Source organism: Amblyomma americanum, chromosome 7 (assembly GCF_052857255.1).
Source record: "Amblyomma americanum isolate KBUSLIRL-KWMA chromosome 7, ASM5285725v1, whole genome shotgun sequence".
Classification (NCBI taxonomy): Eukaryota; Metazoa; Arthropoda; class Arachnida; order Ixodida; family Ixodidae; genus Amblyomma; species Amblyomma americanum.
The window spans coordinates 27,876,367-27,901,341 of record NC_135503.1 but is presented as its reverse complement, the minus strand read 5'-3'; the positions used below and the strand labels follow the sequence as shown (position 1 = coordinate 27,901,341).

Genomic DNA, 24,975 nt, shown 5'->3' with positions numbered 1-24,975 from the left:
ACAAGAGTGACGTAAAGTAGCGGAAACGGAAACGAGGACTCCGTGATTGCTGGCGGAGAGCGCAGCGCTCCCGCCTAGCAGCAGCCGAAATGCCGGTCGGACGCTGAAGGCTTCTATAAGCCGTCGTCGCTTCATTAACCTTTTCCCCAATGTTACGATGGATCCCTTTCCCGATCCCGAGAAAATAAGTTCTCGCAAAAAACTGCGGCCTGCATTCAGGGACCTCAACTCCGAACAACGTGCGATACTTTTAAGGACCGAGGCGGCGAGTCTTGCAAGAAAGACCTAGGGCCGAGCCACCGTCACGCAACTGTAGCAACTGGTACGCGTGGGCACATTTTAAATTCTGTAATAAGAGACCTCGTAGGGCTGATTATGCAGCCCAGCGTCTTGGTACATTGACGAAGCGAACACGCAGAGCGGTGTGTTTGCAACTTGGAGGGGCGTTGACCATTGGCTATATACACAGCTCTTTTTTTCGTTTCCGTAGTTGCGTGCCTTTGCACTAAATTCATCCGAGGAGCGCTTGTAGAGACACTTGGAGGTCCTCTGCGGCTCTGCCCTTGTATATAGAGGCGCATAACGAAACCATGCGGGCGCACATAACGCATAGCCGCGAAGCACCTCGAAGCATATTGTAACTCAGCTGGCCGCCTATCGCGCCTCCAATTGCAGGTTTTCTTTGATTTCCATCATTGAGGTTGTCTTTTTTCCGCCTTCCTCGTGTGATAAAAGTGCACTAGTGGTTTCAAAACAAAAATTACTTCAATATCGATCAAACACGTAACCTTCATGCACATTTGTCAGCCTCAGAGATCTGTGATTTTTTTTCTTCTATTCCATCATCATGCTTGTAGTACTTTCGAGATGCCTGTGGCTGCAATACCTGTATTTTAGTTTTTGCTCTTTTCTACCTTACAAGAGCTTTGCTTTCAGAAAGAGTGTTTTTTATGTTTATGAACTGGTGTATTCTATCGACACAAGCCAACTTCATTTTCTCCTCAGTGTTCCGTTAGAATTACAAGTTGCGCCCCCGTCCTGCCATCTGTCTTCTCAATATCCCCTCTCGTCGTTTTGTATCATCGTCAGAGCAGATATTTTTTACTGCCATGCATCAACTAAGCCTACCAGTAGGTGTCCTTTCAGCGCAGCTCTCGCAGTTCCTAAATTATCGCAGCAGATGAAGACTCAATCCCTGCATTGCGTTCAGTGCAGGGACTCGAATCTGATCGACAACGCATGCGCAAGAGACTTTTTTGATGGCGTCTTTGAACATAGGCCTTAACAGGCCGGGACGATACGAGGTAATGAAAATTGACAGCTGTCGTGCGACTTCATTGTTCCTCGATTCCATTCTAAGCTTATTGCAGCCATGGAAGCACTCGAACCAATGACGAGGTCGCTAGGTGTTTCTTTCGGAATTGAACGGAATTTCAACTGTATTGCTAAATTAATCCCACGGCCTTGGTTCGCAATAACTACCGTGTTCGATGCAGCAGAGTCATCAAGGGAGTAAGCTCTTTATTAAGATAGTCACATGTATACAGAGCTTATTCATTAATCAGAGGTTTAAAGAAGTTACGAGCTGTCTGGTTAGAGAGTTGTAGCGAGAGCAAAAGGAGAAAGTCTTATAAACTACACTCTTCAGCTGAGGAGTTACAACGGACAAGGAATTTCTTTCGACGCGCAGAACACGTTAGGGACATCTGCTAATGAACACGGACGTCTCCGAGAATCATGCTTGCGCGCGTTCTGAACTTCTGCTAGCTGAAGCGCGGCTTGAGTCGGTATATGTCTTTGGGCCAGCGTGAACTTTGGGACGCACCAACGTAGATAGACACATTGATGCACGGTATCCCCAGGAGGAGGTACAAACTTTTATTGGTCATATGACAAAGAAGGTAGGAGTTAGGGATGAGGTTTAGACTAGTGTGTGGGCTCTCGCGACGGCGCTAAGTGGCTGCCAGGGTCGCTGCCAATTTTAGTGCTAGAAAAGATTCGTCGTGAGTGCGCAACAAACTGTACCTTGAAAATGGCTTGCTTTACAATTTAATTTTGGAATGAACAAAAAAAAAATCCTCCGCACCTCACAGTTAACTCGCTCAAGAAAGAGATAACGAGGATCAAAGCACGCTTGCCCAAACAACATATACTACTACGACGCAACATTCGCCACTCACGAAAGCCTTAACTATAACTAGTGATCATGATGCAGGCAGCATTTTCTTTTCCTTCCAAACGCAGTTTGCCTGCTCCGATTTCTCAATTAAAAACTTCGCTGCAAGTGCAAGTGCTAGAGGGGACCCTTATTAAAATGGTCTACAGACTGTCGACAGACTTTTTATAGACTCTATTGATTTCCTACAAATATTTACATTTGTCTATATAAAGTCTATAGACTGCCTATAAACAAAAGTCCACTAAAATTGTCTGGCCATAAATCTACGATTGTCCATAGACTGCATACAGGATTTTTAATGCCTATAGACTAGCCATAGGATTTGTATACGAAAAATTTATAGGCTGCAGACGAAAGTTTATAGACAGTGTATAGACCGTGTAAGGAAATTTTTGTAAGGTGAATTTCCCAATTTAAAAGAAAGCGGACGTAGGCCATTTTTTTCTCGCATCTGACAATGAAACAGTCCCCCTCCCCTCGGGGCTCTTTTTGTAATCTCTACGCCCTGGCAAACGTTCTTCTCTTCGCAAACAAGACCCAAATGGTGGGCACGTCGACTCAGGTGGGAGTGCGCGTCGCCCGAGCGCACTACGCACGCACCTAGTAGCTGCACAGGTGCAATCTCCTTCGCCTTTGTCAATCGCCGGGTATCGGTCGATGAGCTGAACATCCGTGAAGAGCCGCGTAGCAGAAAAGAAAGAAAAGCGGAACCTTTCAGCAGGCTTTCGAAACCTCAAAGTGTAGAGAAGAAGGGGGTGGGTAATAGCTGGCGCAGACTGCAGTTTCCAAGAAGCGAGATAGTGGACAGAGGCTGCAGGTTGACCGAGAAGTGTCCGATACAAGCTCTTCACCCGGAGAGTCTGGCTTTTTTTGTTCCGGCATCACAAACTAAATATCTCATTCGTATGAGTTCTCTAATTAATCGCAGATTGAATACAGAGTAGTGTGTGCTTAAAAGTGAAATACCTCCATGGTAGTACTCAATCAAATCTCAAATTTCCCAGTGTTGTAAGCGGGCCCGTATCCGAAGAGAGTCGAACCCCTCCTCGATTTCCACCTCACTCCCCCGTCCCCCTCTGTTCCTGTAGGCAGCGCACTTTTTGGGCATGTGGTAATGAAACGTGACGACATGGACGACAGCTTTTCAAACAATGCAGATGGGTATAGCGGAGGACGGGTATAATATGACTGCAGATATTTTGTGGTACAGTGGGTGCTGGTACAGAGGGATATCTCATGTACCGGCGGGGATCTAAAGAGATTATGACCTCTCGCCAGCCAGTTTCCTTTCGAGGCCCAAGGAAGCGAACACATAGCCACAAATTAAAAGCAGAAACCAATTGCTGATATGAACTTCTGATGGGAAATATTATAATCTGTGTACTTCCATATCTGAATAAAAGGAACACTAATAATATTAATTGGTTTTGGGGGAAAGGAAATGGCGCAGTATGTCTCATATATCGCTGGACACCTGAACCGCGCCGTAAGGGAAGGGATAAAGGAGGGAGTGAAAGAAGAAAGGAAGAGAGAGGTGCCGTAGTGGAGGGCTCCGGAATAATTTCGACCACCTGGGGATCTTTAACGTGGACTGACATCGCACAGCACACGGGCGCCTTAGCGTTTTTCCTCCATAAAAACGCAGCCGCCGCGGTCGGGTTCGAACCCGGGAGCTCCGGATCAGTAGTCGAGCGCCCTAACCACTGAGCCACCGCGGCGGGGCTAAAAGGAACAGCTAATTTCACCAGCAGCCATCGCACGCACACGAAGCATACGAGGAAGAGAAACAGTCCTCAGGCAGTTCAATCTTGGCAGTCCTAATTTTTTTTTACACCCTGTTTACACGGCGCACTCGGCTTCCATGATATCTGGTGATATCAGGAGAGCGAACAGGGTGTAAATCATGCTATAAGTAAGTACCCGCAAGCACCATTAGTCACCTAATCTGCATGCATTTTTCCAAACGAGTAGAGCACAGATAAGCGGGTGACTTCTCTAGATAATGTCGCCCTGTATGTGAGCCGATGACCGTGTTATCTAATCTTTGGAATTTAGGCCCTACTCTCATATCCTCACTGCTCCGTCGGCGGATATAGAGGCTTATCGAGATAACGGATAAGAGACAAGCCTGATACAAAAGCCAAGAAGATATTGCCTCTAAACAGGGAAATACCCGCCGCATGGATTCAGTGCTTATGTGCCTCGTCTTCAGCTTTCTTTTTACGCCAGAAACTGCGATTATCGATGAGCAGAGGAGATTCGAAAAAGTTGTGATGTTTCGAAGACAGTGAGAAAACTGGCACTTGAGCCGCAAGCGTGAACTTTTCGAACTCTAGGCAGGGTTGGCCAATGAAAATCTTCACGCAGTACTGACCTCCGCAGTTTTGCGAAGACGCGTATCACGTCACTTCTGTAGAATTTGTTGTAGGTATAAGGCATCGAGACTGCACAGTGTATACTACCTCGATGGAAAGAAACGCCAACAGCCCGGCTCCAACGCGTACGTCCCGCTGTTGGAATTTATTTTCATCGCGCTTTTACCTGGGTGGTACGAAAAAGACGTTAGAGTCGTCCTAGAATGTATCACGGACGAGTCTAGGGTCTTTTTGCTATCACCGAAGTAAAATCGCGATGAAAAGAAATTGAAAGAGCGGAGCATGTTGGCGCCGGGTTGTTCGCGTTTATTTCCATCGAGGTAGTACAATTCCGGATGGCTACTTTCTACAGCTGATTCTGTGAGGCCCCCCTTTGCCTGCTTGCCTGTACAAACATTTTCGTCTACAGTAACTGCTATAGGATGAGTTGATAATTCGTAGGTCGGATGAAACAAAAGTATGAACGCAAAGAAAAAGGGAGAATGAAATACTATGAAGAGTTATTAATGCAAGGATTAGCCGATTGAGTTACGAATTCTAAATTTAACAGACAGGTTTTGGGAACAATGCATTCAAAGACTAAAAATTCTTGAGTGTACATCCTTGGAACTCTGTGTGATTTGGTTTGATAAGCAAGTACCGTGTATTCCTTCATTTTTTGGTTTCAAAACCAAAAGAATGAATTCTGAAATCTACTCGAAGCTTTGACGCCATTTTAACGAAGAAAGGTGGCATGAAAACTGCGTATTCTTTTTCTTGTTGGTATTTAATGACGTTTCCTCCCAACTTATTCTCAGAAAGATTAAGCTAACAATCGAGGTAACGTCCCATGCCTAAAGGTAGTATCGACAGCACGCCGATAGTGCTTCGCTGATAAGAGAGTTCTCTTCGTAAAGATTCTTGCTTCCGCCTTGGTCTTCAGCCATATCCCGCGAGCTGTGAGGTCCGGAGGCCACGTAGGCTGCTTGTTTATTAGAAAAAGAAATGCCGCGGACAGTGGACGACGAACCTGCCGCTTTCGGCAGAAAACACTGCAACGTAAAGCGTATTCAGTAGCTGCCTTTAAATGCCTCCTATTCAGGTCAGCTTCGCTCAATTATCTCGTTGGCTTTATCTTCTGAGCACGCCTTGACTTCCCCCTATTCTATGTAGTCGCGAAAAAAGACCTCCGTGACATTTCTTGCCGGAAGCCATTGCCAGATAAACCGATCGTCGCGTCAAGTTTCAAGGTCCCCCAACGCGATGCCCGACGTCACCGCACAACTCGCGCGCGCCGGCACACACTGACACTCATTCAGCGGCAACGCAAAAAGACATCGCTACAGAGGCGTCAGGTAGCATGTGGTACGCGCGTAGCAAGTACAGCGAGCTCACCTAAGGTAGATCACTTTCATAGCTTCCTTTCGGCCGTTCCTGTGTTCCACCGCCGCCACACGGGCGGAGGTCGAATGGGGAGGACGGCCGGCCGATCGAGGGGAGATAGGGAAAACGTGCCACAGGTCCCCCAGGTTGCACGGGCGACGACGCTAGCAGCACCAGTGGCGGCGGACGGGAAGAAAGCGCTCTTCACGCGAGTGGAGACGAGCGGACGGCACCGAAGGAGCGACGGCGGAGGACTTTCGGGCGTCCCCGTTGCCGTCGCGGGGCATCGTGACGCGAGGCTCGAGACTTTGCCAGCGTGGCTCGAACGTGGAGGGGCGAAGCCTTATCTGATAAGGGCGCGCTCGACCGCTGCCCTCTCGAACCGCGCTGAGTGTGTGTGTGTGTGTGTCTGTGAGTGTACGGGTCTGGCTGTGTCGGACAAAGAGCGATAAGGGATAACGCTCGGGCCGAAGCTTCGGGAAGGACGACGCGGCGAACGCTAAAGGCAGCGCTTGAAGGAGCAGCAGCAGAGCACATGGGCGGCCCAGAGACATGCGCCCGTGTCGGCTCGGTCGACGTTAATCTGCCGCTGCTCGGCGACTTCTTCCTTCTTGCTGGAAATCGCGACGCCGTTGTGCTCGAGAAGAGGTTGCACTGGTTCTTTCGCAAATGGCCGCTTCCACAGCAGAGGTGGTGACGCACTGTTGTGTACGTGAGGAGGGGCTAGTGTGTTTTCAAAGCTCAACACAGGAGCACAAGTGGTTCACTTTTTACTTACCGCGGAGCATGACAGGGCCCTCTTTGTTCAGGCTTACGTGAGTCTCACCATATTTGGTTCCTGAGCCATGTACACCCCCCCCCCCCCCCCTACCCCTTTCGGAGTTTCGGAGTTCTGAAGGGGTGAGAGGGAAGCTCTCGTCACTCTGCAGGAATCTGAAGCACTCTAAGAAAGCTGTAGGAAAACCATGCAGGACCAAGGCGCAGACATGGTGCCGTTTAAACTTTTTTATATATGGTGTACATGTAGCAGCCAACTTGTGTTTCTTTTCTTAAGGAACAATACCTAGTGGCACGTGACGAAGGGGTGAGGGGGAGAGGCGAAGTGTTACCTGTAAATACCCCACATCACCAACGTCTTTGCAGACTAATCTCTTCGATGAATCACGATAAGGTTGCACGCGAAAAGGTGACTTTTGAGTTGACCGACAACGATAGCTATGGCAAATAATGTACATACCTGATATCATTTCTGATATTGTCCGATATATCCGTGAATGGGTCGAGGAGGTTTGCGTCTCTCTCCGTATTCATTTCGTGCAACTGCACACGCGAAACGAAACTCTATTTTTTTAGTGCAACTATCGCTTGTGCAAGCGTAATTTTCGTTAACTCGTCCGGAGCTCTTTAACGTCAATTTTAGTTGTAGGCAACTGCGGAATATTGTAAGGTGCTGATGTGGAAATGTTGATGATAATGGTCCATTCTTCCGGTGCAGAGTAAAATCTTTCTTTTAAAATATGTTAGCGGTCGCATCGAGTAGTTAAGACCGCCGTAGAAAACCAATGGGGAGCATTTATGACGGCTGAAAAAACTATAATAGCAAAAAAAAACACAAGCCTGCCGAGGGGACATCTGTGGTTATATTGATTTTTGGGGTGAAATCTTACTGAGTATGAAAAAATTGCGCTCACACACTATTTCTGGTTGAAAAATGCTTTTTGCAGAATTTATTAGTATGATGACACTGCACGCCCTTCTTCATCATCATCATCATCATCATCATCAGCCTTACTACACCCACTGCAGGGCAAAGGCCTCTCCCATGTCTCTCCAATTAACCCTATCCTTTGCCAGCTGCATCCACCCTTTGCCTGCAAACTTCTTAATCTCATCCGCCCATCTAACCTTCTGCCGCCCCCTGCTACGCTTACTTTCTCTTGGAACCCACTCCGTTACCCTTAAAGACCAGCGGTTATCTTGCCTTCGCATTACATGCCCTGCCCAAGCCCATTTCTTTCTCTTGATTTCGACTAGGATGTCATTAACCCGTGTTTGTTCCCTCACCCACTCGGCCCGCTTCCGATCTCTTAACGTTACACCTATCATTTTTCTTGTGTGCAGCGATGGCGTAGAGGTAGAACATCCGCCTCACGTGCAAGAGGACCGGGGTTCAAATCCTGGTGCCGCGCAATTCTCCACCGGGTTTAAAAAAAAAAAAACCGCGTGTCGATGGAATTGCATAACCAGGCCTGGAGTGCGGCCTTATCTCGGTGACCAGAACCGACAACGCACTCTCTCACCAGAGCAGGATTTGGCCACCCTGGTGTAGTACTTGGCCACAACCTTCTATGATCAAACCAATAGCCCTTCTTCAGGCGGTTCACAAGTAACAAATTCGCTTAATTTTTCCTCTCTCGAATAGTTTTACTGTTTTGTTGACTTGCAACTGTGTAGGACACTAGAAAACAAAAGTATTATCCTGAGCATTCTCTGTCTGCGATAGGTTTACAAACAGCTAAATTGCTTTTAAGCCAGGAAGAGTCAAGCTTGAAACTCAAAGGCGACGCAATGTCGTACTACAATGTCGGAATGTGTGCGATGTGTTCCAGACTGTAGATGGAGACTTTTGGCAGTCAGATTGAATCTGCCGACAACTGCGGGAAGGTGGTTCCAATAGCGTGAGCTTCGTGGCAAGAATGACTGTGAGAAGCATTGAGTGCTGCATGACTCAATGCTGATTTTGTGAGGATGTTCAGTGCTATGGAATGCATGTAGTGGTTGAGGAATGAGGTGATTGGTAAGGAATGATGGTACAACTTGTGAAACAGGGCAGTACGAAACACTTTTCTACGCGATGACAGCAGTGGCTGGCAGATATTGAATTTCATGCAAGGCCGATCCCCAAGTGTGGGTATGTGCCATCTTTTGATAGGCTAACAACAACAACAAGTTATAATCGGCTATGCGTCGAGCAGTGTTTTCCCAAGCGGAAATGACTAAAGCTGTCACACGTGGCCACCATGGATATAACGAACTTTAGACCTCGGTACCAATCATTAACTGCCACCTGCACGGCGGCCAGTCACGCGTGACATGGTACGAACCTTGTGACGTCGTCACAACCTGCCCACCGTGGCATCAGCATCATCATCATAAGCCTGACTGCACCCACTGCAAGGCAAAGGCCTCTCCCATGTCTCTCCAATTAACCCTGTCCTTTGCCAGCTGCGCCTACCCTATGTCTCCGAACTTCTTAATCTCATCCGCCCAACTAACTTTCTGCCGTCCCCTGCTACGCTTGCCTTCTCTTGGGATCCACTCCGTTATCTTTCCTTCGCATCACATGCCCTGCCCAAGCCCATTTCTTCCTCTTGATTTCAACTAGGATGTCCTTAACCCGCGTTTGTACCCTCACCCCGGTCTGCCCGCTTCCGGTATCTTAACGTTGCACCTACCATTTTCCTTTATATGGCTCGCTGTGTTGTCCTTAACTTAAGGTGAACCCTTTTCGTTAGCCTCCACGTTTCTGCCCCGTAGGTGAGTACCGGTAAGATACAGCTTTTGTACACTTTTCTCTTGAGGGATATTGGTCAACTGCCATCCATGATCTGAAAGAACTTACCATATGCGCTCCACCCCATTCTTATCCTTCTAGTTATTTCCCTCTCATGGTCCGGGTCAGCTGTCACTACCTGCCCTGAGTACTCCTTTACCACTTCCAGCACATCGTTGCCAATTGTGAACCGCGGCAGGTGGCAGTTAATGGCTGGTCACGAGAGGTTGCTTGAGAAGAACAACGTGGGTCTCATAAGCCTCGCCGGTGGCTCACCTGCCGGGGCAGTGGCGCATCGCTTAAACGCTGCACCACTGCGCCAAAAGTGGTATGAGCACTTCCTGAGATCTATGAACGTAAATTATAGAAATATAATAAATAATTGGTTTTTGGGGAAAGGAAATGGCGCAGTATCTGTCTCATATATCGTTGGACACCTGAACCGCGCCGTTAGGGAAGGGATAAGGGAGGGAGTGAAAGAAGAAATGAAGAAGGAGGTGCCGTAGTGGAGGGCTCCGGAATAATTTTGACCACTTGGGTATTTTTAACGTGCACTGACATCGCAAAGCACACGGGCGCCTTAGCGTTTTTCCTCCATAAAAACGCAGCCGCCGCGGTCGGGTTCGAACCCGGGAACTCCGGATCATTATAGAAAGTCCAATTCAGAAAATTGGTTTTCGGGAAAAGGAAATGGCGCAGCATCCGTCTCACATATCGGCGGACACCTGAACCGCACCGTAAGGGAAGGGATAAAGGAGGGAGTGAAAGAAGAAAGGAAGAAAGAGGTGCCGTAGTGGAGGGCTCCGGAATAATTGCGACCATCTGGGGATCTTTAACGTGCACTGACATCGCACAGCACACGGGCGCCTTATCGTTTCTCCTCCATCGAAACGCAGCCACCGCGGTCGGGTTCGAAACCGGGAACTCCGGATCAGTAGCCGACCCGCCGCGGTGGCTCAGTGGTTAGGGCGCTCGACTACTGATCCGGAGTTCCCGGGTTCGAACCCGACCGCGGCGGCTGCGTTTTTATGGAGGAAAAACGCTAAGGCGCCCGTGTGCTGTGCGATGTCAGTGCACGTTAAAGATCCCCAAGTGGTCGAAATTATTCCGGAGCCCTCCACTACGGCACATATTCTTCCTTTCTTCTTTCACTCCCTCCTTTATCCCTTCCCTTACGGCGCTGTTCAGGTGTCCAAAGATATATGAGACAGATACTGCGCCATTTCCTTTCGCAAAAACCAATTATTATTATTATTATCAGTAGCCGAGCGCCCTTGCCACTGAGCCACCGCGGCGGGTTAATTCAGCATATACGGTATTAACCCATTAACGCTATCGCGTCACATATACCCTTAAGTCAGAGCTACAACAGAATCAGCAGCAACAGAAAATGCTAACACATTCGAACGATCTACTCAGGGTCGCCTAAGCGTTTATTTTCTGTGCTGAACGGCTTCATGTAAATGAAATTCAGCCGTAATCTCTATTTATGGCGTTATAAAGAGGATGCGAGTTGCGGACAGACTGTTTCTCCGATCATCTTCTGCGTGGTGCAGCAGGTAGTACACGACTGACAAGCCCAGCCATTGCGTCGGGAATTCGTTGCGCAACTGTGGAGGAACGACTTGAAATATTTCCATCCTGCCGGACAACCAGGGTGTCCATCTGTATTTCTTCTCAGTTCCATCTTAAATAAGGTTCGAAGGCCAGGGCGTCAAGGGGGCTTACTGTGCCACTCCCTGCTTAGGGTGCCACTCGTGCACCATTGTTAGGGTTGCTTGGCTTAATCACGCGGAGACAACTCTAGCTGTGCGCCACACGAAAAGTCTGCCATGCGTTCAGTTCAGATTCCGGCGTGTACTGCTTTCGATCCAAACGGTGCTACGACAAACATTGTTTGAAATGCGATTGTTCTGCTGGTCTCAATGCTACTGCTGGCTAGTCACTCTTATCACACTCTATCACACATCCCTAGTGATAAGCGTAGGCCGTCTTTATGATTTGAAAGCCAGGAGATGATTACACGACAAAGCACATGAAAATGGGAATAATTTGCCGACGTAATGTTTACGAATGTTCAAGATGTAATTGATAAGATAATACACATGAGCGTGATCTAAACATCGGGACACCTCATACGTCGCTACTCTCCTGGGCTGCAGTAGATTGGCGCTCATAGAGCGAGATTATACAGGGGCGTAAATTTCTGGCGCTGCACGGAGCCACTCGTACGCTGGCGACATCCTGTGGTAGAAAAGGCAAGTGCACGGCTGTCATGGCGACCATTTCGACCAGCGCGCCGCCGCTGCGTCCAGACCGTCCGAGCTTCAACCACAAAGTCTGCAGATCACGCCACCAGACACCGCCTCTGCTCGTGCCTCCACAAGCACTTCTCCGTGTGACGTTATCTCGTCGCCCGCTCTCGTCCGCAACGCTACAAAGGCCTTCCTCGCGAACGAAACGCGAAACTATAGACCCGTCCCCGGGAACATGGCGAAATGTTTTACTCCGCTGCTAGTCTTTTAGCAATGCATAAGTACGAATTTTTGCCTCTTGAAGGAGGGCTAGAGATGTTGCTGTGAGAGAGAGGAGAAACATCATGAAGAGAGGTGTGGTTCCGGAATCTGCGCCAAACATCATGTTTCTCTCTCCCTCTCCATCTCAAAACACTCTCTCAACTGTGAGCCCCCCCCCCCCCCCCCCCTCCCTTTCGCCTTATATGCTGCTTGCTTACACGCGCAGGCCTCGCACTGTTCATATTTATGTCATAAGCTGAGTGTTAGTCACGGAAGCTCCAATGTGCGCACTTCTGTGCTCTACTTCTTTCTGCAGCTGTTCTAAGTAGCATCCGGTCTAGACTATCCTGGAACTGTACCGAAGCGAGAATTCACTGCGGAGAGTTTGAAGACAGCTCCTACCAGTCGTTACCCAAATGGCTTACAACGCAGCAGTTACAGTTAAACCTCGTCATAAGGAAGTCGAAGGGCCCGGCGATTACTTCGTCGTAGCCACTTCATTATAGCCTGTGCTGACCAAACTTCTAAGGGGAATCGCCATTACTTCGTTATATTCATTATTTCGTTATAAACCGTTTCGTTGTAACGAGGTTCGACCGTACTTCGAATGAATGGAAATGCCTTCGCTATATAGGAAAGAGCATAAACGCGCAGTTCGCATTATGGGCAACGAGCTGCAAACCACACACACACACAAAAAACAGGAGCTTGACCCTCCCATGTCCTAAACGTGTCTATACTCTTGGGTTTACGCGGAACATGACGTCGGCAAGTCGCAGCATTTTAATCAAATTCAATCACGGATATCTGGTTATATGAGCAACTGCGTGACCGCCACGATCGCTCTTATACCGTTACGCGACAACCCGAAGAAAGAACGCGTAGCACGCTAAATTATCTGAGCGACTATCGCGCTCGATAGCCAAGCTCTAGATACAGGGCGTCCCTACCCGGTATGCCCAAGTGTACGTATAAACGTCACAGGGCGATATCATCGCTTACGTAGCAGGATGCGCGGCGCTTGCTGTGTGTGCCATATCAACCGACGCACGCGTGGCCCCCATGTATACTATATCTATGCGCCGCGATTAGATGCCTCAGTCCAGAGCACTGCCGGGCTATCCATTTCGCGCCGTAATCGCGCAGAGCCTATTTAAGAACGACCGCGTCTAAGGTCTCCGAGAGATACGGTTCCTGGTGTGTTTATAAATATACGCGGTCGACTTAGTGTTAAAAAAAAGGGAAACTATATCAGTCATGCGGATAAAAAAGCGCCAGTGTTCAGTCTGCGAGGATAGCGCATATCTGCCGGCGAAGACGCGGCGTCAGGCCTGATTACTTAATCTTTACGGTCGCGCAGATACGGTGCTAGCCACGCTAAGGCCACGCACGCATCTTCTTGGGTTTCCTCGATGAGGGCACACCGTAGCCGACCGTCCTCCCCTATGCGTTAACTGGTTCCCTGTAGTGTTTCAGACGCCGGAGCACGTTACACCCTTGCCTTCCAGGGCCCCGGGTTGCGTTCAATCGTCATATCACTCTGCCGCCAGTTCATCGAGTTGCAACTGCATCTTCAGTGTGTGTCCGTGCTGGAAGACTGGGATGAGGTACAGTCTTGTCCAGTATGAAAGGGAACATTTCATTCATATGAATCCAGTGATTACTCTTCAGGTGTGAGTACGAACTAAACATTTCGACGTTTCCGGAGCAGCGAACTAGCGGCTGGATCAGCCGCGTGTAGCATATTCCTTCAAGCTCGACGAAGAAGTAAAACGACAAGGGGCTCTGTTTTATACTGGACCACACTCTACATCTCCCGAATTTTCCGGTCTGTTTGTTTGTATTAGAGAAGATACGTAATATGTTCACCTTAATGGGACTGCGGCTGCATCAGTATATGAGTCCTTCTATGAGTGTAATTATTCACTCTCATCATCATGCTCATTATTTTCTGCGATGCGCATGCTGTTAGCAATCGATGCACTGTGATGAATCAGTCTGAAAGGGTGTCAACTTTAGAGCAGTGATGTAACAAAGTAACAGTTTCAAAGGTATCATAAACATTACTGCAAATATTGAAATACAAATATGCTTACATATTGCAAAATGACCAAGCGAACGAATAACCTGACGGTCTCGTTTATTCGCGATTGCCCAATTTTGCCACTAATCGTCGCTGCAGAATTAGGCATTAATATATAAAGACGCCTTTTTGTAAACGCAGATTAATGCTATAAAGGGTTTTATGAAAAGCAGCTTTCCTACTATCTTTGTCCGCCGACCCCCTCCTTCGAACTGGAATACGTGGCGCCATCTGGCAGCGATTGATGAGGTTACATGGCATCTCCTACAGCTGAGTTCAAGCGCACTTGGTTCAACGGCGGTGTTGAGCATAGCGAGACTTGAAAAAGAAAGGATTAGGTTAATTCGTACTGCTTTCCAGTGAAGCAACTATGTCTTACGTTAGTTTCGTAACTGAGATACTTGCGCAATGCTCAATGATCCGTGCCTCCTGATACGATGCTGAATAATCCAATAATCATGGCTAAAGAGCTGAACGTCCTGATTGTATTGTTTTATGGTGACATAAAACTGATTAAGGCAGGTGGCGGAAAGGTGGCCAGCGTGGCCTTTAAATATCGTTATTGCATACCTCAGCCTTTTTTAAAGCGCATAGTGTCAATGCGCACGAAAACTTCTATTTTTCGTGTTTAATGAGGAGGAAGTAAGCAGCACTCAATGGCTTGTGAACAAAGTACACATGACATGGAGGAAGGACTCCATATCATCGTGAAAGTCACAACTTGCAACGCACCGGACACGCGGGCATCGTCAAATTCAAGTTGCCCCCGAACTCTCAGTCTATGGATCAACATGTGAGTTGAACTGAGCAGTGTTGCCGAAGAAACAAATTAGCTGCAACATACAGCCAATAAATCTGCACACAAGAATAGACATATTGTTCACTGTAAAAAAGGAGCAAGAAAAAAAGTGCCAATCATCGTATATTATGCTCAAGTCTGTGTGAGTTCGAAAACAAAAGTTCCTCACTTTTCACCCTTCCACGCCTAACGTGGGGTCGATCTCATGTTAATGGCACAGATTCGTTCTAAACGGCGCATTGTGCAGCGCCGTCGCTCAGAAGCCGTACGTACCGTACCTCGGAACTCCTGAACCGCCCCTTATGAGAAAAAAAAATTTGCAGTGACATAACTGCGGAAGCCCCGTTCTGACAAAGTTACTTTATTGCAATAACCGGTAGATTCATAGCTATTCGCTGTCCGTACAAAAGCTGTCACAGTTTGCGCAGCACTCCGCTGTTTTATACAGACATCGCTTATAGCGAACTGCTTTGCCACCCTCCTAACTTCGCGGTGAAAATGGTGGGTACAGTACCTGACTTCTCCGCCATATGTCTTGAATAAAAGGCAGGAAAAAAAAACAAGATTTTTTTTATTTATGAACTACTGCGGACACTAAGTCCAAGCAGGGTGGGCGTACAAGTGAGCGAAATAAGAAAGAAATAACACTGGAAAATAGACAGAAATAGCACTAATTGGTTAGACCTCATGGGGCAATGGTTGGTTTATTTGATTCCAATCTATTATAGTTCGTGGGAAAAATGAAAACTTGTAGGTGTCTGTTTTGGCGAATATAGGGGTTAGAAAACTAGGGTGGTAATGTCGAGTTTGTCTGGCAGATAACGGCTTTAAGTATAATGAGGGGTCCAGACCAAATTTGTTCTCTAATAAAAGCGCAAAAAACTCTAACCTGAACTTTTTTCTTCGGAGTTCAAGTCGTTCAATTTGGTTAATTTCCATCAAAGTGGTGGGGGAGTCAGTCTGCATATTTATTAAAGATGAATCTAACAGCCTTTCTCTGTATTCGTTCCAAATTGGCTATGTTAGATTTAGTATACGGGTCCCACACTACGCATACGTATTTGAGTTTTGGTCTGATTATAGAAGATTTAGATTATAGATTTTATTATAGAATTATAGATTTTAAGGGGCGATATAGGAGCAGGCTCTGGCGCTACAGTGAGGAATCTTCAAATGCCCCCAACTGAACGGTTGAAACGCATGGTATAGTCTAAGGCAATTTCAAGGTTGTCGCTGTCGTTGTTGCCGAACAGGACCAAATATGTTTTCGTGGTGTGACTTCCACTCGCTCTTTAGTAAAAATTACTGAACCGGATAGAGCAATTAAGCGGCTAGTTAAGCTCGTGCTTCCCGTTCAGCGATCTTGCAAAAGTGTTTAAAGCACTAATATAACCAGGTTAGGCCTAAAGTGGTCATCTCCAAACCGCGCCTGACTGCACAAAGAGCCGAGCCCAGAGAAGCCCCTTGCTGGGTGTGCTAGAGAGAGGCGCCCTTGTGTCCACTGGCAAGGTCACGAGCTTCGAAGAGCAACCATTGTTCTCCCACTGCGGGCCCATGGACCCGAACAATGCGTCCTGTGTATTAGTGTTCGCGAGCTCTCGATAAGCGCCTGCGAGTCTCCCCGTCTGTCCACACCGAGCTCGATAAGGCAGCGTCCGACTGGCGCGCGAGCGTACGGCCCGCCGCGTTGGTCCTCGCCCATCCCAAGTTGCTCGGTGCCCAGAGAGGCTTTCAGGAAGGGGCGTATTGTTTCAGCAGCCGAGAAAAAGGAAATAGAAAGAAAAAAAAAGAGGCGGCCAGAGTTCGGTCCCACATGGCTTCGTTCGAGCACGTTTCGAGTGCGTCATTCTTGACCACTATTGTTTCGGGAGGCGGTGTCTGAGGCTCGCGGTGCCCTAGCATTTTTTTATTTTTTTTTTCTTCTGCTAGCGGATCGCTCTCCAGCGTAGTCATGATCGGCCGTGTTAGTCGTGACACATGCAGTGTCGCGCACTCGCTGCCACGTTAAAGTTATGTGCCGGACTACAATCGTATATCGCTTTGAACCATTTACCCTTTAATGGCTAAGTTTTGATGGAATCAAGAAAAAAAATCAATACCTCGACAATATGCGAACTAGCTAATATATACCAAAATCAAAATTCAATATCAAAACTTTTTTAGCGCCGCTAAAGTTTCAGAAATCAGCACGTCTACAATCAGCAGCAATTAGCATTTCGTTCATTTTCTGAATCTGGTAGAGTAGCTTGAAACGATTTGGAGGAAGCATAAGCTTCGCTTTTGAGAGTGGAACGCGAGAGCGTGTTGCAGCGCTGCCAGGCAGTGCACGGAATGCCATCGCCCGTTGGGCGCGACGCCCTGCCCGTTGGAAACACCTTTGAACGCAGTTTTCATTTTTTCATTGTTTAACTTAATTAATTAATTGAGAAATTACACGCTCTAAATTTTCTTAATTACCAAATTGCCAAAATCAAGCATTGACTTTTTCATTCTGAGAGTTTTGACACCTTTGAACCCCTTTTTTCGAAGTTTTTTGTAGTGATAGCTACATTACGGTAGCATTTCAGCGTGGCGGCGCCGTGGCGGTGGCGGCGCCGCCACCCTGTAGCTACACCGCCACGCCGTGGCCGCGCCGCCACGCTGTCACATGGTTGGTCACGGGGTGCGGAGCAGCCGCCGGCGGCCCGGCGCCGTGGCTGATCACGTGATTGGTCACGCGACCAAGTTCCACTCGGCCAGCTGCAGCTATCGCGTCACTCGATGTTTAACCAAAGCTAAACCACCACCACTTTTTCATTTGTTTAATTCATCAATTAATTACAATGATTTTATTAACTCGTCATCGCCTATCACACACCAATCAATCATCAATCACTAGAACCACAAATTACCATGATACGATTTTTTTTACGCAGCCCCTGATTATTTCCGGCACGCGGTGTCGGCTGCTATTACGCAGACGGCTTTCCAACCAAACGAGCTGTATACGCTGTCGCGTAATACCAAAACGAAGGTCTCGAGCCAGCTCGAAGGTCCAGAGAAAAACGATCCTCTATCCAGCAATTCGTTTCCTATTTTCCCCGCAATATATGTCACACGAGAGGGGCGAGGAATTTTCGAACGGCAGCTGGAAATGGCGTATTCGCACCCCCTTTGCTTTCCCGCAGTTTGCTCACTGTTGCGCTAACCATTTTGACCGGGAAGCGCTGGCTAATGAGAGAATGTTGACGTCAAACTTTCAAGCTCCGCGTAGTAACGACACAGGCCGTGGGAATTGTACGTCGCGAATTCGCGACATTGCTGATGAAAAAAAAAAAGATAACGCGTCCTACAGTTTGGATATCATTTTGTACCGGAAATCACAAAACTTCTGCCTTTATTTGTTGTCCAGGCGTTACCTGGGAAACGAACGATGCAACAACGATGAACAACCACTAGCAATATTGTCACCGAGAGATAATTCGCACTAGGAAACCGAAGGGTTTCACACGTGTCATAATTTTAAGAAATTTTATCGTTGTCCTATTTACTGTAGCAAAAACGATAATATTCCCTAGTGGTGTGCTCGACAGTGCAGGTGGTGTTTTAAGTAATCATTTTCTCACTTTCCCTAGAATCGGTGAACAGCGTCTCATTTCTTAGCACGCCGAAAAAAACTAAAAGATACTTTTTTCGCGCTGCTCGATGAGGCGTTATATTTATGCTTCGCTGTATAGCAATTGAACGAATTTGATCGAGAGCCAAATGGCTCTATTTATTTTGCTTCTCGCGGTGTATACATTCTGGGGCATTTATTTTCAGAGAACCCTTTTTCGCGAGCGTGATTTTGGCCCCATTCTGAAGCCTCCCCTGTTTGAAATTTATCTTCTGCGGGAAAAACGTTAAGCTTCACGCACAGACGCACTTGCGTGGACAATGCACGGTGTGGCTTCAAGGAACCGTTCTTTCATAACAATTCTATAATTCTGCTTGGGTGCTTAGTTATTCGCTAAGAAAAATCTCATCCCATATATAACAATGCTCGATCTTTGACAGGTGTCGCTCAAGAGAAACATGAATACGAAAGTTCTTCGGGGCAATGGTAAATATCTGAAAGTCACCGTTTATAGTTCGGGTTTCTCGTCCATAAAATACCCCTACAAGGCGTCCTTACGGTTAAGCCCTCTGCTTTTATCTACAGTCAATCATGTAATGACTTTCCACAGACACGGAGCGTAAACAAAGAAGCAAATGAATGAGAATCCTAAAAAGGATGGCAAAATTGCCTGAAAACTATAAAAATATTCAGGCAAACCACTACGCATTTCAGTGACCACGAGCTAAGCGGATTTTGCTCTCGGTATACACCTACTTATACCGCTGTTTATCGGTACTAAACGTGTTTACGAATTTCATGGTGCAAAAATGAGGCATTCAGGAACTATTGATACGAATCGCTCTAAATACTTTCCGTTAGCCCGCACTTAAATCATTTAGGTAATGAAACACGTCGTGCCACATGATGCCTGTGCGAGCGAAAAATAATAATAATGATAATAATAATAATTGTTTTTTTGGGGGGAAAGGAAATGGCGCAATATCTGTCTCATATATCGTTGGACACCTGAACCGCGCCGTAAGGGAAGGGATAAGAGAGGGAGTGAAAGAAGAAAGGAAGAATTAGGTGCAAGATACAAACAGAGGGGCTGTAAACTTTAAAAGACTCTTTAAGATTATTTTTGGCTTTAGATGCACGCGTACAGGCTAAAAGCTACTCTAGTCTTAAGGACGCACCTGATTGGCTGATGCTGAATAATTTGCGAGTAATAAAAAAGACATTTTATTTGATCATATGCGCCGAAAACGATGAAATTTCTCACGCGTTTAGCTACTAAAGGCAGATATTGGAGCTTCATGCTCTTAAAACAGTTCAAACTCACTACAACGAAGTCCAAGGGGCCCGGCGATTACATTTTTATAGCCGTAGCTTCATTATAGCCCATGTTGGCCAAGCTTCCAATGGGAAGCGTCATTTCTTCGTTATATCCAATACTTTTTATAAACCATTTCGTTATAACGAGGTTCAACTGTACTTCGTTCTCGCCCCATCCAAAATGATTAATTTCCTGCAGTTGACACTGCCTCTGCTTTTCAAACAGATCAGTAGCCTAATATTCAAAGGTGTACAACTTACGAAAGCAACTTCATGGAATTTGACGGGGAAATCATATTTCCGTGGAATCAGCTGATGCGCGCCAAATATTGGTTGCTTTGTTTTTTTTTTTTTTTGCCACAGCGAAACTACAGTAGGCGCACAAAGGGAATAAGAAAGACAATAGTCCTCCACGTTACGACCGACATCATCGCACTATCTGGTGGTTGTTTCCCTGGCCCATAGGCTATGCCCGGACCCTCATTAGCAGTTCTGTTTGCTGCTTTTTTTCTGTTCTCTGAAGATAAGATTGTGGCTGGCGGGGCAACGCTGGACCGCGGTTCGTCCGCCACGCAGACCGGGCAAGCGGAGGCGTCTAGCTGCCTGTTTTGCGCACCTGACTCGCCGCTGCGGAAATGACGACGCATCCAGCAAAGGCCACGAGAGCTGTTGTTCAGAACGGAGGCTAAATAACCGGCCTTTGTCCAGGGCAGTAACCAGGAACGTGGCCACAAAGGCGAAGTTGCCTGCACGCACGCACACACACACATGCACACGCGCACAAACACGCACGAACGCACATGCACGCACTAGCAGGGCTGGGCGGCAATGAAGATGCATATCTTAGGCATTATTAAGTATACTGCGTTTTCATCATCAAATATATACCAGGAGACAAAAGTTATTGAAACCTTTCGTGCTTTTTTGAGTATGTGGATATGTGTCCATGTAGCTCCAAAATTCTGTCGTCATTTCTACCTTAAAGTTGATGTCTCATGACATTATCCGCCGAGGAAACCTATTTAGAGCAAAGTAAGAAATGCGTCTCACTCGTACTTAGAGTAATCTCTGTTTGATTGCGGTCTTTCATTTGGAGCTAGCTGTCTGTCCGACTGTCTGTCCGTCCGTCCGAGCGTGTGCGTGCGGGCGCGTGTGTGTATGTGTGTGTGTGTGTGGTACGTTGTATCACCATAAATACCAACGCTAATCACAACTTACCCTTTCCCTAAACCCCAGGCAGGATATAAGGCTAAAAGCGCTTTCATGCTTACATTGTCCTTTGCTGACTTACGCACACTAATGCTAAGCTGATCCTAGTACACCTTGCACTTAATCTGTTTTCAACCCAACGCTAACGCAGGTTATTCAAGCCGAGAGCGCCCGCAGTGCACGTTACACATTATGCTAACAAAGGTAAATCACTAGAATTATGCTGCCGTTAGATTTCTCTGCTCTTCAACAACCATTAAATTAAAGCAGGAGGGCGAAGGTGAGTGGGGTCATACTGAATGCCGCGCTATGAGAACGTTATTTTGAACCGTTCATTCGATTCGAATGTTTAGTCTTCGCCACCTTGAAAATAAACTAATATCGCTGGAGGGGTTCCTTCTACGTAGGCAGAACATCAAGCCTACTGATTTTGGGTGGAGCCTCGAATGGAACAAAGGGCTACCTACAGTTATTAACTGACACTGCTTGCTCTGCAGATCCGCATTCCTCATCGACATTTCTGTGCTGACACGTCATGTGTCCGTTCGGACAGACGGCATTGTTCGTCCTCTCTATTAAAAGCTCTCAATGCCACGTGCCTATGGGGGGCTTGCTGAAACATGCTGAAGCTCTTCACACGCGTGATTCTTTAAATGTTGGCAGCAGCACAGAAGTGAATTCATTAGACGACAGATGGTACCCACAGGCCAGCACAGAAGTGAATTCATTAGACAACAGATGGCATCCACAGGCCAGCACAGAAGTGAGTTCTTTAGACGACAGATGGCACCCACAGACCAGCGCAGAAGCTAATTCATTAGACGATAGATGGTACCCACAGGCCAGCGCAGAAGTGAATTCTTTAGGCGATAGATGGTACCCACAGACCAGCCAGAAGTGAATTCATTAGACGACAGATGGCATCCACAGGCCAGCACAGAAGTGAGTTCTTTAGACGACAGATGGCACCCACAGACCAGCGCAGAAGTTAATTCATTAGACGATAGATGGTACCCACAGGCCAGCACAGAAGTGAATTCTTTAGACAACAGATGGTGCCCACAGGCCAGCAAAGAAGTGAATTCTTTAGACGACAGATGGCACCCATAGACCAGCACAGAAGTGAATTCATTAGACAACAGATGGTGCCCACAGGCCAGTACAGAAGTGAATTCTTTAGACGATATATGGCATCCGCAGACCAGCACAGAAGTGAATTCGACCATCACAGAAGTGAATTCATTAGACGATAGACGATAGACGAAAATGGTACCCAGTGAGTGCAAAAAAAATAGTTCGTATAAGCAAACGGCGGAGCGAAGTGCTGGAAACATATTTTCATCCATGTAGGCATTGCATCGAGAAAAACAAAATGATTAAGTTGAGATTAACTCCGAACATGCAGAAGAATATTAATTTTTACCGAAAGTTAACCTTCACCATCGCCGTCAATGATGTCTATACCTTGCTGTTGAGAAACAGGCCTTTTTGTTGCATTTTAAATTCCACAACAATGGCAAACAGTGTCAGTAATGGAAGCGCCGAATCGGACATCATCACTTTACGAACTGTGGAACAACCTGCAGATGAGTAACCGCGTAAAACAAGGAACTTAGCCCAAAAGACCCAAAGAAAACAAATGGAAGATTTAAAGGACATATTTCTGTTCTAACGTGCTATTCGTAGTGTTTCCAAACAAACGTCAATGGTTTCGACGCTAGCATACACATGTCCGCCGTATAGACCACCTGAGATGAGGATGAGGAAAATGCGGTGGAAAAAGCTGCATCTTGCTAAGAAATGTAAGGCTCATCTTCACAGGCGACAACGATCCATTGGTACTCGATCTGCTTGCCTTTTTTTTTTTCTAGAGGCGTTGAAATGCCCGATTTTGTCGTAATGCTTCGACTCTACAGGGTGACGTTCAGACGTACAAAGTGCTTGGTTTTTGTCGTTTGAAATGTTTTGCCCGCACAACGTTACACACACCTATGTTTGCTTTGTACCGGCGTGTAATTGGTTGCGACGTCATGGCTCCTCGCACAAGTGAGTTGGACACGTGCACTTCCTAAGCTATCATTAGTTGGCGCCCGTATGCAGCGCGGCACGGTACGAAACTTTTAGGAAGTTCAGAGACTTTTGACCCTGACTGTGCGCATTGTCCTTTTCCTATCCCTATTTTCGCTCCTTTCTTCCCTACACAAGGCGATTCAGGTGCCCGTTGCGAGTGAGACAGCCACCGCGAATTCCAATTCCTTTTTCATACTGTGCCCGTGAAATGCAAATTTCGCCATCATTTATGTGGAGTAAAAAACTCGCAAACATATTCCCTGGGGGCGATAAAAACTCTGTGCATCATGCAGTCTTTGTCATATTACGCGCAACCCCTGTATGTACACGAACATCTTTCTAATTAAACGGATTTGACTCCGAAGATGCATACTGACGACCTGAAAATGAGGCGGATCGTTTCTTTAAAAATAACAAAAATACTGGACAAAAAGGCTAAGTCAGGTTAAGATTGTCATTCCTGGAAATAAGCGAGATGCCTTCTCTGCACAGTATTGAACCACCCATACGAGCCGTAAGCTGACTAAGAAAACTTCGAAACTTGAAGCCTGACAATTAAAAAACAATGACGGAAGGTGCATGACATGCAAGATAGCGGCAAGTTGTAAAATCATAGAAGATCAGGGCTTCGAAGTGCACATATTGTTGCACACAGATTTCCCTGAAGTCCAGATGGTGGCCCGTCATGTCAACACGCGGTACCACGAGAACAAGACCTTCACAAAAACACCACACAAGTTGTACCAGGTTACCTCTGCTGCACAGAAAGGTGCGGTTCTCTTAAAGAGTACGTTGAACTATCGCGTATGTACACTTCAACCAAAGCGAGATTTAAGCAAAAGAGAGCAATCATTGCGCCAATTATCTTCCCCTACTGCAGTGATATCTGTGTAATACCGTTCGAATCAAAGTTTTTACTGCTTGCGTCAAATCGCACAGCCTAAATTACGCCTCATTTGTTTTTTTTTAGAATCTTTTCCCGAAAAACAAAAGTCATACAAACCTTCATGGAAATGATTGTAGACCAGCTGCCATAGGCCTACGAAAGGCGACTTTGTGGAGCATATTTAATTTACTTGCACCCTAAAAGCACCCTAGAGATTTCATTGCCGATCGTCGAATTTGTACGCTCGGATTTAAGCTGTATAAATCACACCCAATTCTGCTTGCAAAGACCACGACACATTTTTTTTATCGCTAATATCGGCCCTGAGTAGGCATTTGACAACTGGTCGGCACGACTCTCGTAAGCGAAAGGTCCGATGTTTATGAGGGATAACCATGTTCTCATTTTTTTTTTTTGCATACGAATGTCAGTGCAGTTTGCCTGAACACAACAGAACGACACATGTTTTACACTGCGGACAGCACTTGAATGTTATTTCCCAATACCACGGGAAAGTACGCGGGTTGCGCGCTCGCCTAATTGCTTCACCACCAGCGCCATTTTCGGGGCGGTGGCATGCAGATGCGCAGCCGCTGTTTCATCGCGTGTACCTCACAAGATTCGCAATTTGAGTGAGGAGTGAAACGCGAGCCAAGAGTTATGACGAGTACTGTTCCTCATAAAACACGTTGATACGTGTACGTGCGCCGACGGACGCGATACGTACAAATATCCGACGCGGGTCTCCGCCATCGACCACATCGTCACGACGGATCCCGAAGTCGCCATGGCTGCAGTGCAGTGCCGCTATCCGCAATGAAATAAAAACAAGGTGAAACCGCCTCTTCGTGAGCATATCTTAGCGGCAGATGTTTGCGCGCAAGATACGGGCCCGAGATCTGCAGCCGGGGGCATAACCATAGGTAACATTGATAAACCAGCCCCTATAGCACCAATATAAGGTGTCCTCCATATCCGAGATAAGATCAGCGATATCGGCCGCGGGCCACTGATTATAATTCCGGCCGGCC

At 46.9% G+C, this 24,975-nt stretch overlaps 2 protein-coding genes across 8 annotated transcripts in view; one reads left to right on the top strand and one right to left on the bottom strand.

The window, feature by feature from the left end:
• Window positions 1–24,975, top strand: part of LOC144098741 (uncharacterized) — a 53,104-nt gene that overhangs the window by 3,633 nt on the left and 24,496 nt on the right. The window lies entirely within an intron of this gene.
• LOC144098739 (uncharacterized) overlaps window positions 1–24,975 on the bottom strand; it is a 104,346-nt gene that overhangs the window by 79,120 nt on the left and 251 nt on the right. Inside the window, exon 1 of one of the 6 annotated variants that reach the window (XM_077631584.1) lies at window positions 5,929–6,311. The exons of 4 other annotated variants lie outside the window; for them this stretch is intronic. In XM_077631584.1, coding sequence (XP_077487710.1) covers window positions 5,929–5,948 — 20 coding nt within the window. In that variant the 5' untranslated portion in view covers window positions 5,949–6,311. Of the gene's footprint in view, window positions 1–5,928; window positions 6,312–24,975 lie in introns of those variants that run through there. One more of the 6 variants, XM_077631583.1, reaches the window with a different exon arrangement.